At 41.7% G+C, this 15,434-nt stretch overlaps 1 protein-coding gene across 1 annotated transcript in view; it reads left to right on the top strand.

The window, feature by feature from the left end:
- PAPPA (pappalysin 1) overlaps nt 1-15,434 on the top strand; it is a 239,259-nt gene that overhangs the window by 73,937 nt on the left and 149,888 nt on the right. The window contains exon 7 of the mRNA XM_055301662.1: nt 5,456-5,954. Within this exon, the coding sequence (XP_055157637.1) occupies nt 5,456-5,954 (499 nt within the window). The remainder of the gene's footprint in view (nt 1-5,455; nt 5,955-15,434) is intronic.

Genomic DNA, 15,434 nt, shown 5'->3' with positions numbered 1-15,434 from the left:
TCTTTCCTGAGAGAGCAGTGGAGCTTTCCAGTGGCCACATGGAATGTGATGTTATTACTACTCTGATAGCTAAAGGAGCACATGCTTATGGATTCTTGTGTTTTAAAGTTTCTCTCTTTTTTTAAAGATTTTATTTATTTATTTATTCATGATAGTCATACAGAGAGAGACAGAGAGGCAGAGTCACAGGCAGAGGGAGAAGCAGGCTCCATGCACCGGGAGCCCGACGTGGGACTCGATCCCGGGTCTCCAGGATCGCACCCTGGGCCAAAGGCAGGCGCCAAACCGCTGTGCCACCCAGGGATCCCTGTTTTAAAGTTTCCCAATTTTCATTTATAACATGATAACATCAGTAGAGGTAACCCACATAAATGATAATGCTATGAGAGCTGAAGTAGGTTTGGAGCATGGAACATGGGGTGTGGAGTAGGGGGAGGTTGGACTGATTGTTCTGTAGTGCCTGGATGAGGATGGGTTGATACTGAGGGCAGCAAGGAGCCGCCACATGCCTTGGCAGGAGTCTAGGGCATGGTGTGATGTGTGTGTTATAAAGATAGGATGGGGTGGTCTGTGCTAAAGGCCCTGGAGATGAGTGTGCCGGAGGAAGGGGAGCCGCCAGGGGGCTGTTGCAGGAATCCAGGAGAGGGATGTGGTGGTGGTCTGGGTGTGATCCAAGGCAGTGACAAATGGAGAGAAGTCAATGGAATGGAGAGATATTTGGGAGGTAGAATCAGCAAGATTCTCCCCTGAGATTTCTCTGGTTAAAACCACCTTGGTTTGTTCTCTTCAGTGTGTGAATGAAATAATTTTCAGACATCTCCCCACACCTCCATCCAACCCAACTGTCAATTGGTTAAGTCAATTCCTGGTTTGCTCCTGACCCTCTTAAAGCATTATGTGCAGAGTAGAGTTCGATTGGAAGGCCTGAGCCCCCTGGTTCCCTGAGCTGACTCAGGCATGCAAGGAAACCCAGCAGCCTTGGGTTTTCCTTCAGGATATGTAAATTTAGTGCATGCAGGCCAGGAAAAGACTCTGTTCTTTTTTTAGAGCATCCTATTACAGGCTCTGTGATCCTTTTGGCTCAGACCCTTTTAATATCCTTGAAGAAATAAACTTTTCCATGAGCCAAATTCTGCAACTTATTTCTCAACTCATTTTCATCCTATTTATCTTTGCATGTTTAAGTTTTTGGACTTCCCAAACTAACATAAAACTCCCAAATCTATGAACGATGCCAGACATATCTTTGGGGTTGGTGAAAGAGTCTGGGGTGGGGGGGTTAAAGTGGGCTGGACCTTGGTCCAAATCCTGCCATCAATGTTCTCTGTGCCCTTGAATGGGTCACTGAGCTTCTCTGAAGATAGCATCTCATGCACAGAATAAATGTCCTCTCTAGCTCTAATATTCCGTGAAGCTGTAACTTCTTTATTTTAACTCCATATTAATAAGATAGAATTTTTTTCATTTAACAGATATTTATTGCACATCCCTTATCTTTTGTTAACTCCATTACATGAACTTCAGGTAAATACAGTCACAGAAATTCTTGCCTTTGGCCACAGAAAGTGGTTGGACACAAAAGAAACCCTATTTTCCTATCTCTTGAGCAAAAACTGTATTTCATAGACGAATATTTCCTGAGGTGTTCAATATCAGGGACAGTTGTCACCCAGGACTTAGATAACTAGGCCTGATCAACTCAGATCTCAGTTAAGGTCACATATACAAACATATAATGTGTTGGGTTTTCCTTGAGAGAGTAACACACGGCACTAGCTCTTTTCATTTTCATTGTTTGTGTGAGTCCTTTCCCCATTTTTTTGCCCAGAATATTTCAGGTGTGCTGAGTATTCATCTGGAAAAAACTTGGCACCAAGTTTCTATAACTGTATTTGTGTCAACAGCTGCAGTGGATATACACAAAGATATATAATAGATGTCTGTATGGATCTTCATAAATGTAAATTTAAATCAGCATAAGTATGCATAAATATATTTTACACACATATATGGCCTCACTTCTAGTGACCAGCTTCTATTAACATGTAACTTTTCATTTAGTCACCATAAATACAAAAGGGTATGTATTAACAATGAAGTTTTTCGTCCTTCCTCCTTCTTTTTTTTTCTTTCTTCCTCCCTTCCTCCTTCCTTCCCCTCTTCCTCTGCCCTTCTCCCTGTCTCACATTCACACTCAGTCAACTTTTCAGCCTTGTTCTTTCTTCCCCCTTAGGTACTTTGGTTAGTCCTCATCCCTTCTGGTGTTCCTTTATCCAAGCTACAGGTGTGATTATCTGCATTAGTACAACCGTTTCCTACCTGGAAACTCCATGGGGCCAGAGACCATGTGTGTGGAAACCTCTCTCCCCAGGGACTAGCCTAACTCTGGATACACACTAGCCAGTCAATAATTATTCTTTGGATGGATAGATGGATGGATGGATGGATGGATGGATGGATGGACGGACCGGATAGACGGATGAGTACATACATGGATGGATAGTGTCTGTGCCTCTAAACAGTGATTTTTCTAAAAGACAAGTTTCACTTGTTTGCTTACAGTTTTTCACTAGCCCCCCATCCCTCTCAGTATAAAGTGAAGTTTCCTTAAAATAACCTACAAGACCCTTCATGATCTGGGTTCTGTCTAGCCTGCTGGCATCATTTCTTGCTGCGCTCCCATTGTGCTCAAAATCATAGTCATCTTCTTTCCCATTCTGTCTCAGTTGTTCTCTTCGCTTGGACTTCCTCTTCCTCCCAAGCTTTTGCCTATTAATCCCTCCTTATGTTTCATAACAGAGCTTATGTGTTTGTGAGCATTTAGTAAATATTCCATCCCATTCAAGTTTCACAGCACCCCTGTGAGGTAAGTATCATTGGAGTAGGTGACAAAATAAGAAGCTTGTATAGCTGATACTGTAACCCAGCTTCCATTGCTTCAAAGCTTGGCATGCTGCCTGGACCAACAGTATCACATAATATTCTCCCCATCAGGGAATGACTTAACCATCTGAGTCTCAGTTCCCTCTTCTGTAAAAACGATTTTCATCAGGTCTGTGCCATAGACTTACTACCAAGAGGAAGAGAGCTGAGGCATGTAGCATGCTTGGTGCAGCGCCGAGTGCATAGGGGATGGTCAGTTCATAGAGCCTCTAAGGTTAAAGGGGTTGCTGCATTGATGACGGTTGGACCCAGTAACCCCCAAGGCTCTTTTTTACATGTAAAAGTTGGTCTCTGATAACCAGACAAGCACAAGCTTTGCTAAGATCTCCATTCCTGTTTACTTAATTGAGGGTAGTGTCCAGACTCACCTTCCTGTCTTTTGGAAAGTGTTTGGTCCCTCTGTTGATTAACAAGAAACCAGGGAGAAGGCGGGAGCCAAACACATGTGTCATCTTTGTTCTCTTGTAGCTCCCACCACTGATAGTCATTTTCTCCACGGAAAGGAGAAGGATTGTCCCATCTCTAGACAGTTCCAGGAAAAAGTGTGTGGAGGGGTGGAAAGCTCACCTGGCATTCCCCATCAGTGAGCTTCAGTGTTCCATGAGGCTTTCACTTCTTTATTTTAACTCCTTATTAATTAGAAGATTTTTTGTTTCACAAATAGCTATTAAATGTCCGCTTTGGTCACTATCTATGGACCAGGCACTATATGATATAAAGGCTCCCTGGCATGGAGTCAAACAGAGTATGAGGCAGAAACAATAACTATCTAATGGGATCTTGATGACGATCAGATGAATAAATTAATAGCTAGGGAATGTGCTTCACACACATTAAAGTGCTGCCCTCAGTAAAGCTCAGTGAGTAAGTGATGTGTGTGTGTCAGTAGTCCACAAAGCTAAGAGAATCAGGAACATCATTGAGTTGGAGAGTCAAGAGAGGAAAAGCTTCACCTTCACTAGGGCTTCTAAGGCGTCAGCATAGACATCACTTCTGCCTTTGACTTAAACCACTGGTCACTTCTAACCAGCCTTTGCTTCAAATAACAGATGAACCTTGCCAAGGGGCACTGGAGAGAATCCTGTCATTCTTCCATCTCTTCCTGCTCTAATGTGTTGTATTTAAAAAGCCTTTGAATGCTCCTCATCTTCTTCCCCTCTCTCTTTCCTTTTTCTCTTCTCCATCTCCACTTGGTGTCTTCTCTTTTCTCCCGTGGTTGGGCAGAGACACAGAGATTGAGGCATTTTTAGCCTTCACTGGAGTAGCTTTTCCACCCAAAATGGTTTTCTGATTTTCATATTGTGATTCCTATGATGCTGTAACACTACCACAAAGCCATTTCAGACAAATATTGCCTTTTCCCGTTTGTGTTACAAATGCTCAACAGCCTACCTCCCACCAACCAGTGATGCAAAAGAAGAAAAAGAATGTGGCTAATAGGATAACTTGAGATCCTCCATCCTACCATCACCAGCTGATCTGTATCTCTTACTAGACTCTCTTAAACAAATTAGAGCCAATTACTACACTGAGTCCTGATTACTTTTCTCAGCAGTGCAAAGGAGAGCTCTCTGAGGGTCTAGGACTAATGATCTCAGCAGAGAAAAATTCAGAAGTCGCTGCAGGCTGAGATCAGTGGGGATGAGGCATTGTCTCCCCAGGGAGAGAGTAGAAGAATCTCTCCTTCCTTCTCCCCCCGCCTCACCCAACCCTCCCCTTCCTGAGTCAGACTGGACGGAACTCTGAGAAGCTCAGTGGTATGGAATGACCTCATGTGGCAGAGAGGAGGAGAGATAAGATGGCTCCAGGGCTGCCTTCCAGCTCTGTCATTCATGGTTCTAGACAGTTTCCTCCCAGAGTCCTCAGTCCAAGGGGAGAAACTATCTGTTCTCACCTCTAATTTGCTAAAGGTTGCTTGTTGTCCTGTCATTTCAAGCAGGTTGTACTAAAATCAGTACTTTAGAGATTCTAGTTTATTTTAGTGTCCTCTGCATGCAGGAGGGAGAATAAAGATCATGAACTTCAAGATGAGACAACATTGGGTTCTAATGCTGACCTTCCCATCAAGCTGTGAGGCTTTGATCAGTTCACTCCACATTTATGAGTCTTAGTTGCCTCACCTCTGAGATGAATCTTTGCAAGAAGTAAGCACGTTCAGGGGACATACGGGTATTTGGCAAACATATGTCTCTCCCTTCTTTCCATCTGAGGCAATATAGCTTATAAGTAGGGAATAGAGAAGGAAAGTTAGGACATTGACTTAAGCGTAAGATACTTACTTGAATCTAGTTTTGACCAAATGTTTGGTGATTCATTCAAGATCTGTGTTGCAGGGGTGGAGACAAGCTGGGTGCTATGCACACAGCTGATTTACCAGAACACTGAGAATCTTTCCTCTTTTCGCCCTCTCTCTGAGCTCAAGTTAGGCCAGTCTCTCCTAGTGTCCGCAGGAAGCTGTGAGGACCAGACTGGAGGGCTTTCAGGAACTCATACCCTCATCTCTTCTCCATAGGTCATCCAGATGTTGAGCAGCCCTGTAAGTCCAGTGTCCGCACGTGGAGCCCAAATTCAGCTGTCAACCCACACACAGTCCCTCCAGCCTGCCCTGAGCCACAAGGCTGTTACCTTGAACTGGAATTCCGCTACCCCTTGGTCCCTGAGTCTTTGACCATCTGGGTGACCTTTGTCTCCACTGACTGGGACTCTAGTGGGGCTGTCAATGACATCAAACTATTGACTGTCAGTGGGAAGAACATCTCTCTGGGCCCTCAGAATGTCTTCTGCGATGTCCCACTGACCATCAAACTCCGGGATGTGGGTGAGGAGGTATCCGGCATCCAGATCTACACGTTGGATGAGCACCTAGAGATCGATGCGGCCATGTTGACGTCCATTGCAGACAGCCCACTCTGTCTAGAGTGTAAGCCCCTGCAGTACAAGGTGGTCCGGGACCCTCCTCTCCATGTGGACGTGGCCTCCCTCCTATACCTCCATAGAAGATTCACGGACACGTAAGTGCACTCTCTGGATAGGGAGACGGTCAGGTGGGTGGGCTGCAGATGAATGTAAGGATGGTCAGAGAGGCCGGCCCTAGAAGAAGATTCATTATTTCTAGGGATCTATAACTTTCACTGATTGTAGAATTGTCCTAATGAGGCAGAGTTGTTATGGTGGGAATGGCAATGCACAAGGAGCCAGAAGTCCTAGATTTTTGGTGAGAGCTCTACTGTAATGCTAAGGTTCCTAGACTTTTCTTAGTTTTCACAATGATAGAATGAGGGAGGCTGTATAAGATTAGCCATGAGAAAGTCATATATTACTCATGAAATTGGAAGAACTGAAGTTTGCTAATGATTTTCTTTTTATATTTAATTGAAGAAGATTCATGAATTGTGATTGCTTTGTCAGTGAGTGAGAAGAGAGTGAAGTTATAGCAGATTGCCTAGAAATTGAGCATGTTTCTGAGTTTTTGCATGAGAATCTTCCTGGAAGGTGAACATAATCAGTCCCAGTCCTTGTTTGGTTTCCTTTTACAAAGTGGAAGAGAGGTTCAAACCCATTTGATCCTTAAGCGCCCTTGTAGCTCTAGGTCTCCAGGAGCCTTCTGGGATACTCATGGATTTTATGTGAGATAGTGCTTGTCCTTCATATTCATTTCTCAAGCCACCTCTTCCTCAAACATCCTCAGTATTTATGTTTTAGGAGAGAGGCCACCGTATAGTGATGTTATTAGTGCTTTGCCTATATGCCAGACCATGAGCTGAGATCTTTGCATCTTTTACTCATCTCATCCTCTCCACAACCACAGCCCTATTATCCTTCTTGTTTTACAAAGAAGGGAATGGCAGCATAGAGACGTGAAGTCATTTGTCCAAAATCACACAATTAGGAAGTGGTAAGATGAAGTTTCTGTCCTGACTCCTAAAGCCAGTGTCTTTGATCAGTGTTTGGTTAAAGATGTGATTCTAACTTCCGCTTTAATCCAACAAATGAAAGGGCCTTCACCACCTAACTTGGGTACCAAGAGTTTGCGAAGCTAATCACCAAAATTTGTTGAACTATGTACTGTGTGCAAGGGCTATCAGTAGGGAACACTTTGAATACTGGAGAGAACAATAGCTCAGAAGTCAGATACCTTGGGTTTAGCCCCGGCCAGTCCACTTACTAATTTTAGATAAATCTTTCAATCTCTTTGAGCCTTACTTCCTTCTTCTGTGTAATGAAAATGCTCAAGTCAGTGGTTTCTATGGGCTTTTTGTCACACTGTCTTTGGTTCTAAGATGATATAAGACCCAATATCTTCTCTGTCTACTTGAAAATATTTACTGAGCCAATCATTAATAGAAACCAAATTTTGGAGGAAACTTTTAATCTTTTTAAGAGACAGAACCACTTTCAAACACTTTACCAGCACTCCTTTTTACATGCCAGCAATTAATGTGCACATCACAAGCAGACCCTTGCCCACTCATTGACTCAGAGATGAAGAACATCTGTTCAAGAACTCAGAGGGAGCACTTGGTTTGTGTTTGAGAATGTACTTAAAATTTAAAGGATCATCTTGCCTTGAAAATATTCCATAATGCTGTCTCTTTCATCTTCTTGCTTGTCCAGAGTGGTAAAGTTCTATAAATATGCATCCACTTAAAATTTCTTTATAAAACAATGGAGAGAAGAAGTCATAGATGCTTTAAACTCTCAATTTAAATACAGATTTCGTTTTTTTGCCTGGAGTTGTGTGCTTGTGAGAATTGACATAGTTGACAAATGTGGAAGGGTAGAAATTCAACTGAAGAAGTGAGAGCCCCTGAGTCGCATTCCCGGATAGTCACCAATTTGCTCTGGGATCTTAGGCTAGTCACTGACCCTTTTCAGCCTTCAGAGGCCTTAATCTACAAGGAGGAGGTTGTGCTAGACTAGGGGTTCTGAAGGTTGGGTGCATGTTATAGAAACTAGGGACATTTTAAAATCCCTTATATTTCACTAGCATCCCTTCTCCAACCCCATCCCCCAATCCCCAACACCCCAAGTATTAACTTAATTTGTAAGGAGATAAAGCCTGGCCATCAGAACTTTTAAAATCTCAGTGGATGATTATAATGTGCATTCATGTTTAAGAGCCATTGCACTAAAACAGGTTCTCAAAGTGGGGCCCCAGGCCAGCGGCAGCAGGACCTGAGAACTTAGGGCCTGTCCTTAAATTCCAGCCCAGACAACTGAATCAGAAACTTGACTAGAGGGTCTTCCCAAATGACTTTAATGCTGCTACAGTTTAATAGAGTGACTAGTAAATGATCTGTAAGGCTTGGGGATTTCCAGGGTCTCTTTCCCAATACTCATTCAATTTGCAAATAATGTACTGAGGACATTCTGTGTGCTAGAGTGTTCACTAGAAGCTAGATATTTCAGGAATGACCTGGTACCTTTCCTGTGGATGTTCACACTTCAGTGCTGAAGACCTTAACCATGTAGTTAAAAACACCCAGTCCTATGCCACTTTGCTTCCAGAACCACCACTATTCAGACCCACACTCTTATGCTCCATTTGTTCTTTCATTCACTCAACATATCTTTCTTAGACCCCACTATGATGTTTCAAACATATGGGCTAGACTGAGGCCTTCATTAACTTCCTCTTTGTCTTTCTTGAGTCCCAAAGAATTTACCAGAAACCTAGGCTGGGCTACATTTCCTGACCTGAATGTTCTCTGAGATTCTAAAAAAAGTAAACCATCATTCCAAGTTAACCTACCATTTCAACTCCTTTATCTCTTGGTAATTTGAGTTCTGAACTCCAACACAAATACCTCTTTGTGTGTGTGTGTGTGTGTGTGTGTGTGTGTGTGGTGTGTGTATTTTGCTGCTTTCACATTTTTTCCATATCAAATAAATTGGCTCTTATACAAGTTCTATATAAAGACTGTTTTGGAGAAAAAGAGGAGTGAGAAAAAAAAATGCTTTCTTTTTCTTCCCTGACTTAACCCATTACATGATTCCCTTTGACCTTTGTCTTCATTTTTTTCTCTCAACAAAAATATTTATTCCTTCTTTTATCTGTACTGGAGATAGCTTCCCAAGGTATGACATTGATGGAAAGGCTTCTGTGCTTACCCAATGGACACTTCTAAGAGACTGATTACTTTTGGCCAGGATGAGGAAGAAAGGTGGAACCTCTCTGTTACATGGAAACCCCTCCATTGAATGAGAAGTGACACTGGTATGGGAAAAGGGGACCAGCATTGACTCTGCTACTAACTCTCCATATGTTGTTAAGACACATTGCATCACATCTTTGGGCTTCAGTTTCCCTCTTGGTAAAGTGAGGGGGCAACACATTAAACTCTTCTCTGTGGGTAGACATTGTTCTTAGGTGACTAGTGACTCATTATTTTTTTTTTCGTAGTAAAAGGGACTTAGCAGAGACTGTCTGTAAGAATCAGTACCCAGAGGAGACCACTAATTCACTAGGATGCCCGAGTACAATGTGTAGTTGTGGGATGCCCGAGTACAATGTGTAGTTGTGGACAATAGTAATAAAAATAGCAGTAATGTCAACCGTTTGCTGAGTATTCTCTGCTCTAACTGCCTTAAAACAAATATTTATGGGGAAGTAAAGTTCAGAGAAAAAGCTGAAGCTCAGAAAAGTGATTTATTCGACCTAATACAGCTGGTAATGACAGAGTCAGGTTTAAAACCGACATCTAATTCCAAATAACACCTTCTCATCCACAGTACCACACCACTTTCTGTTGTAATAGTGCAAAGGCAAGATTCTAGACCTCAGACATGCATCCAAGCTGGCTTAGGTTTAAGGTATAGCAAATAGAAGACAGGCTACGACCCAGGAGACACCAGTCCTCAATCAGTTCCTGAGACCTACTCGGAGTCCAGCAACACCAGCTACACAGCCAGTTCTTTATGCATCTGGCTGGGAAGAAAGAGCAGGGAAGCTTCTGTTTCTAAACTTGACTGCCAAGTGCTTCTGTACTGGCTACCATGCTCCTTGGGTCTGGATGGAATCTTCAGATTTCTCTAAGATGTAAAGACTGTGGACAAAACTGAGCTCTTTTTTTTTCCTGAGAGGAAGTGAGGACTAAAGCAACCAGAAACAATGAATAGAAGCTCACTCTCTTCATCTCTTCGTCTATCCATCCATCCGTCATCAGTTCAGTCAGCAAATATTTAGTGGTGTCTATCAGATGCCGTGCACCGTATTAGGAAATGATGATACCGTGGAGCCAGGATAGGCATGGAGTCTGAGCTCATGGTACTCACACTGTAGGAAAAGAGGGAAGCAGTGTCACTATAGTATAGCAATACCCCGAAGGCAGAGACAGAAACAAAAAGTGGCTTCTAACCCAAACTTGGAAGAATTGAGGTGTAATTAAGAAATATAAGATTCCTGAGGACTGGATTTTCTTTGTTTGTTTGCCTGTTAGTGCCTTCCAGGTGCCTAGAATAATTGCAGGCACAAAGTAGACACTCGGTTAATATTTTTGAATGGCTCTTAAATGAAGAAGGAGAAGGAGTTTAGTGGTTGAAGAGAAATGGAGGAGCTATAATTTACTGAGCACTTACTATGTGTCAAGAACTTACTAAGGGTCTGACTTAAGTAATCTCATTTGATTTGATCTGCACAGCAGCTCCACAAAGTAGGTGGTCTTCTTCCCAGATAACAGACAAGGACCTGGAATTCAGACTTTGAATAGCTATCAAGCCACCTAGCTAGGGTTGTATGTAAATCCATCAACTCCAAAGCCAGTGCTCTTAGTCATTCATTCTCTGGTTGAACAAATATATTTGTGCCTCTCTCTTCTTAGGATTTTTGATTTAGAACTAGAAATATGCATAGAAGTCACTTCTCCCATTTGGCTTATATGTGTATCCCAATTAATTATTCTATTGATTGTCTCCCATTCAGACCTGTTAACCTGCCAACACAATCTCTGTCTATTTTGCCTCAGCTTCTTGGCATTCTTAATATAATTCTTAGGGGGAAATGAATAAGCATAAGGAAAGGATATATTTATATGGTCTGAGTGGAATTTCTTGTGCATTTGAGTCCAAATTTTACAAATCAGATCCCAGGTCTGACTCTGGACTCTACGTGCTCAGAAACCCCACCAATCAGCTCAAAAACTGTAGTTCATTTATCAGTCCGATCACTTAACAAATGTTTGTTGATTCCCATCATGAGCCTAACTACTTTGTAGGCATTAGGGATGCAGTAGTGAACAGAGCAGAAAAGGTCCTTGCTCTCATTGATTCCTGCAGTGTGGCTGGGAGACACAAACCAGAAACGATTGCATAATATCCCAGTTGGGTAGAGTTTAGTGATTTTAGAGAAGTGTTAAGGGAAGGCCTCTGATGAGGTGATATTTGAGCATAGACCAGAAATGTCTCTTAGTGATTCATAATAAGGACTAGCTGAACTGCCATCACTGAGACTCTAGCCTATTTGGAACATGGGTGTCTTATAACAGGATCCTTGGTCCTTGATCACTGTTTGGCTTGTCTTATATTTAACTGTGCTTGTGTTTTAGTTCCTTTTTTATTCCCCCTCTCACGTGGTTCAGATTCTTAAGTACAAAATGTAGCACGCTCATATGCAACAGAATCAGGGCTTCTATGAATGCTTGTTGAATGAATGAGTGAAGAACACGTCAACAGTAACGCAGAGTGAAACTTCTCAGAATATATGTCTCATGCTTCCAGTTCTTAGCCATAACATTGACATGCAATGCCATATTAAGCCTCAGAGGATTGGGAAAGTTTAGACCAAATCAGGGTCAACTGAAGGCATAGATGGATCCCTCATACTGTTTCTATGGCTCTCAAGCTGCTTCACCACTTCATTGTTTATCTTGGTCCCACTTCTTTTCCTGGCTCTTTCTGATGTGATGTCACCCAGTCATCCATTCTTTGTTCTTGTATGTGTTCATTTGTTAATTCATTCATCAGCCAACGAGTGCAAATCAAATGTAACTGTGTTCGGTAATAGTTGCTGTTTGCTTTAACAAGTATTTACTTATGTGCCTGTGCTGAGCTATATGGTATGTTGGAACTAGGAATAGAGTCCCGATTCCTGGCCTCATGAGCACACAGTTTAAAGGGCCTGAACAGCCAAGGAATCAGGTAACTATCTGGTAGCATGGAAAGTACTCTAGTGCAAAGAACACAGGGAGCTGTGGGAAAACACAGGAAAGGTATCTGCCCCAGCCTGAGGTGGTTAACGAAGGTTTCTCAGAAGAAGCGATGTCTAAGCTGAGGCCTTAAGGATGGATAAGACTTGATGGTTAAGTGTTGATCATTGAAGAGGTTTGCCCTAGTACTGATGGTCGAAACCAAGTGGATACTCAGCAAATGTTGATAGATAAAAGAATGAGTGAATGAATGAATGAATGAATGAACCAACATACTATACATTATGGAAGAAGTGCATATTCAGTCACAGACTAGACATGGAGTCTTGAGGGAGGAATGTAGTAATCTAGGCTATCTATACACCTTGGTTCTTAAATCTATAACCTCCTTTTAAATGCCATACAGTACTCCATGGAGGGAATGTGCTACAAGTTATTTAGCTATAGCCCTAAAGCTGGGCCTTTATAATATTTCATGCATTTTTCTGTTACAAACAAATGCTGTAGTCAGTACTCCTATAGGAACCTCCTTGTAGGCACATGTGAGCATTTCTTTAGAGTTGATGCTGATAAATGATATTACTGGATCATAATCTATGGGCCTTTTTTATTTTAGTGGATACAACCTGTGGCATTTTTGAGAGGGTGAACTAGCTCACATCCCACCAGCAGTGTGTAGCAGGACCTGCTGTTCTGCACTGTCACTGCTACCACCACTGGCAAAACAAAAGTGCTTTGTCTCTGTCCATTTGATGATTGAAAACATAGATTCTTATTTATGGTTTTGTGATTGAACATCTTGGGTGAGCATCTTTTCAAAAATTTACTGGATATCTACACTTTCTCTTCTGTGACTTGTCTATTAATATCTTTAATTTAGGTCTGGCTGTTCATATCTCTGTTTTCCCATCTGTTACACTGGGATTTTAATGTCAGCACTCCTGCTTATCCATCAATGTTATTAGAATCTAGGGTAAAACAGGTAGTCACGAGAGAACTAGCATTTATGAAGAAGTTACTCTTTGTGTAATTATTTATACACATTGATTTATTTTTCAAATGCTCCCTGGCTGGGAACCATGTCACATTCTGAAAATACAAGGGATAAGAAAAACCAAACCAGTTTCTATACTCCATGAAGCTTAAATTTAGTCACTGTGTTAACCACCATCACATATTCAGGTAGCATTTACTACTAGTAGCACTAACTACTACTACCACACTACTACTAACTACCACATACTGACTACTTGAGATATGCTCAATATTTTTATGAGCCTGCCAATGAGATATAGGTATCGACATGCCTTATTTTTAGATAGGGAAGCTGAGACTCAAAGAGGTAAAGTCATTTATTTAAGTAAGATCTCAGCATTAATAAATGTTAGAGTCATATTTTACATTTCCTTGCCTGACCCCCAAAGGCTGTGCCTGGCAAATTACTGAGCATAATCATTGCTGTGACAGGCAGAGCATAAGGTGGCATCTTGATGGATGGAGAAAATAGATATTTAAATTAGCTTTTCTTGTTTCTAAGGAGCAATATAATAAGTATACAAAAAAGAACAAATATTTTCCTTTGCTTTTTGAACATTTAAGTACATGAGAAGGAGGAGACATGATGAAGTGTGGACATTATCAAGCCAGCATGGTTTCCAGTAATGTTTTGCTGAAATGCATGCTTCAGGTCAGACCTCTTCCTGAGTAGGTCCTTTTCCCATGCCAACCCAGCATGGTCTTACCTGCATTCTGATGTCCTGCCCACCAGGATGGATAGGCAGTATCAGGAGAACGAGTTATCTCTCCAAGCCCAAAGCAAATACCTCTGCTCCTAGCCTAGACTAAGCAAGTTATATAGTCAGCACAATTTTACTCTATTTCTAGAAGCTGGGCATCACCTACCTATGACTCCCTCTTGTCAGTCTTATGGCCAAGTATCTCTCAGAATGAAATATGGATTCTGGGAATATTAGAGTAAGTGAAAATGTTTAGCAGAATCAACAGATCTCCATGGTCAACAGCAGCGTCCAAAGAAATGCTAACTGTCTCCAGATACCTTCATGATTTTGAAAATGCGAAGGGCCCCTGTTTGGTGCTAACACCACTGAAATGACTCATCTAAATTTCTATGGGTCAGTTTGATGCACTACTGAACTTTAAAGTGGTTGTTATAGTGTCTCTTCTACAGATATTAAAGAAGACCCAGGGAGGTTAAACGATAGACACAAGGCTCCGTTGATAAATTTATTCATTCACTTATTCAATAACAAGTGCCCTATTGCATGTCAATTTCCACGCTGACACCGGGGTTCTGAATCTTACAGTTGGAAAGGAGAGCTGGGCTGAATAATAACTCAAATAAAAATAGATTTAAAAGCTGAAGATTAGTATTGTAAGGTTATAATAATACCCCCTCCTTAAATTAAGGGGGGGATATATAGAAGTCAATACTGGAGAGGTAAACAGAGGCCAAATTATGAAGGAGGTGTGGCCAACATTATGGAGTTTGAGTTTATTTGTTGGAAAGTAGAGGAACAAACCAATCAAATCTGCCTTTTTAATAAAAGTGCTCTGGGTACTGTGTAACAAAAGGATTAAGGGAGAATTAGAAAGTCCATCCAGAAGTTATTGCTAAAGTCTGAACCAGAAATTGTGATTATCTGCACAGAGAAGTGGGTAGACTAGAGGTATGTCTTAAAGGTAGAATCAGCAGTATTTGGTGATGTATTGGATGCGAAGGTTTTAAGAAGGAGCTGTCCAATGACTTTCAAGTTTCAGGTATTTGGAATGATGGAAATGTTATTCTGGAAATCAAAGAATATATTTTAATTTAGTATGCTATTAGAGGGTGGGGCAGTTCAAGAGTCCCTTTGAAAAACCAGTTAGTGAAATCAGGTTGCAATGGGTGTCTTGATATCACCTACTTCTTTGTTCTTTCTCTGCCTTGAGGGTAGGGAGGGTGGACTGATCTTAGTTGTGCTCCTCCAGTTCCTGATTTTTAAGAAAAAAAATAAATGGGTAGGAAAGAGAAGTAAAATAACAGCCATCAGAGTAATTACAGATGTGGAAAGAATGGAGGAATTTATCTCATACTGGACATTGGCAAGAAGAGTGGACAAAATCCATTCAGTCTGTGCTCAAAGATGATGAGAATCCTTAGGGCAGGTCTTAGTGGGTTTATGTTGTGTCTGTTCTAACAGGAACCTCAGACATTACTTTAGAGAGGCTGAATTTGAAAATTAAGAGACCTGATTCCCAGGCCAGCACATGGCTGCCTTGCTGTGTGACCCTGGCCAGGTCCTTTCAGTGGTTTGAGCCTCAGCTCCTTCCCCTGGAAAAAGTGGGTTT

Source organism: Nyctereutes procyonoides, unplaced genomic scaffold (assembly GCF_905146905.1).
Source record: "Nyctereutes procyonoides isolate TBG_1078 unplaced genomic scaffold, NYPRO_anot_genome, whole genome shotgun sequence".
Classification (NCBI taxonomy): Eukaryota; Metazoa; Chordata; class Mammalia; order Carnivora; family Canidae; genus Nyctereutes; species Nyctereutes procyonoides.
The sequence above is the reverse complement of the archived record's forward strand: the minus strand, read 5'-3'. Positions and strand labels throughout refer to the sequence as shown.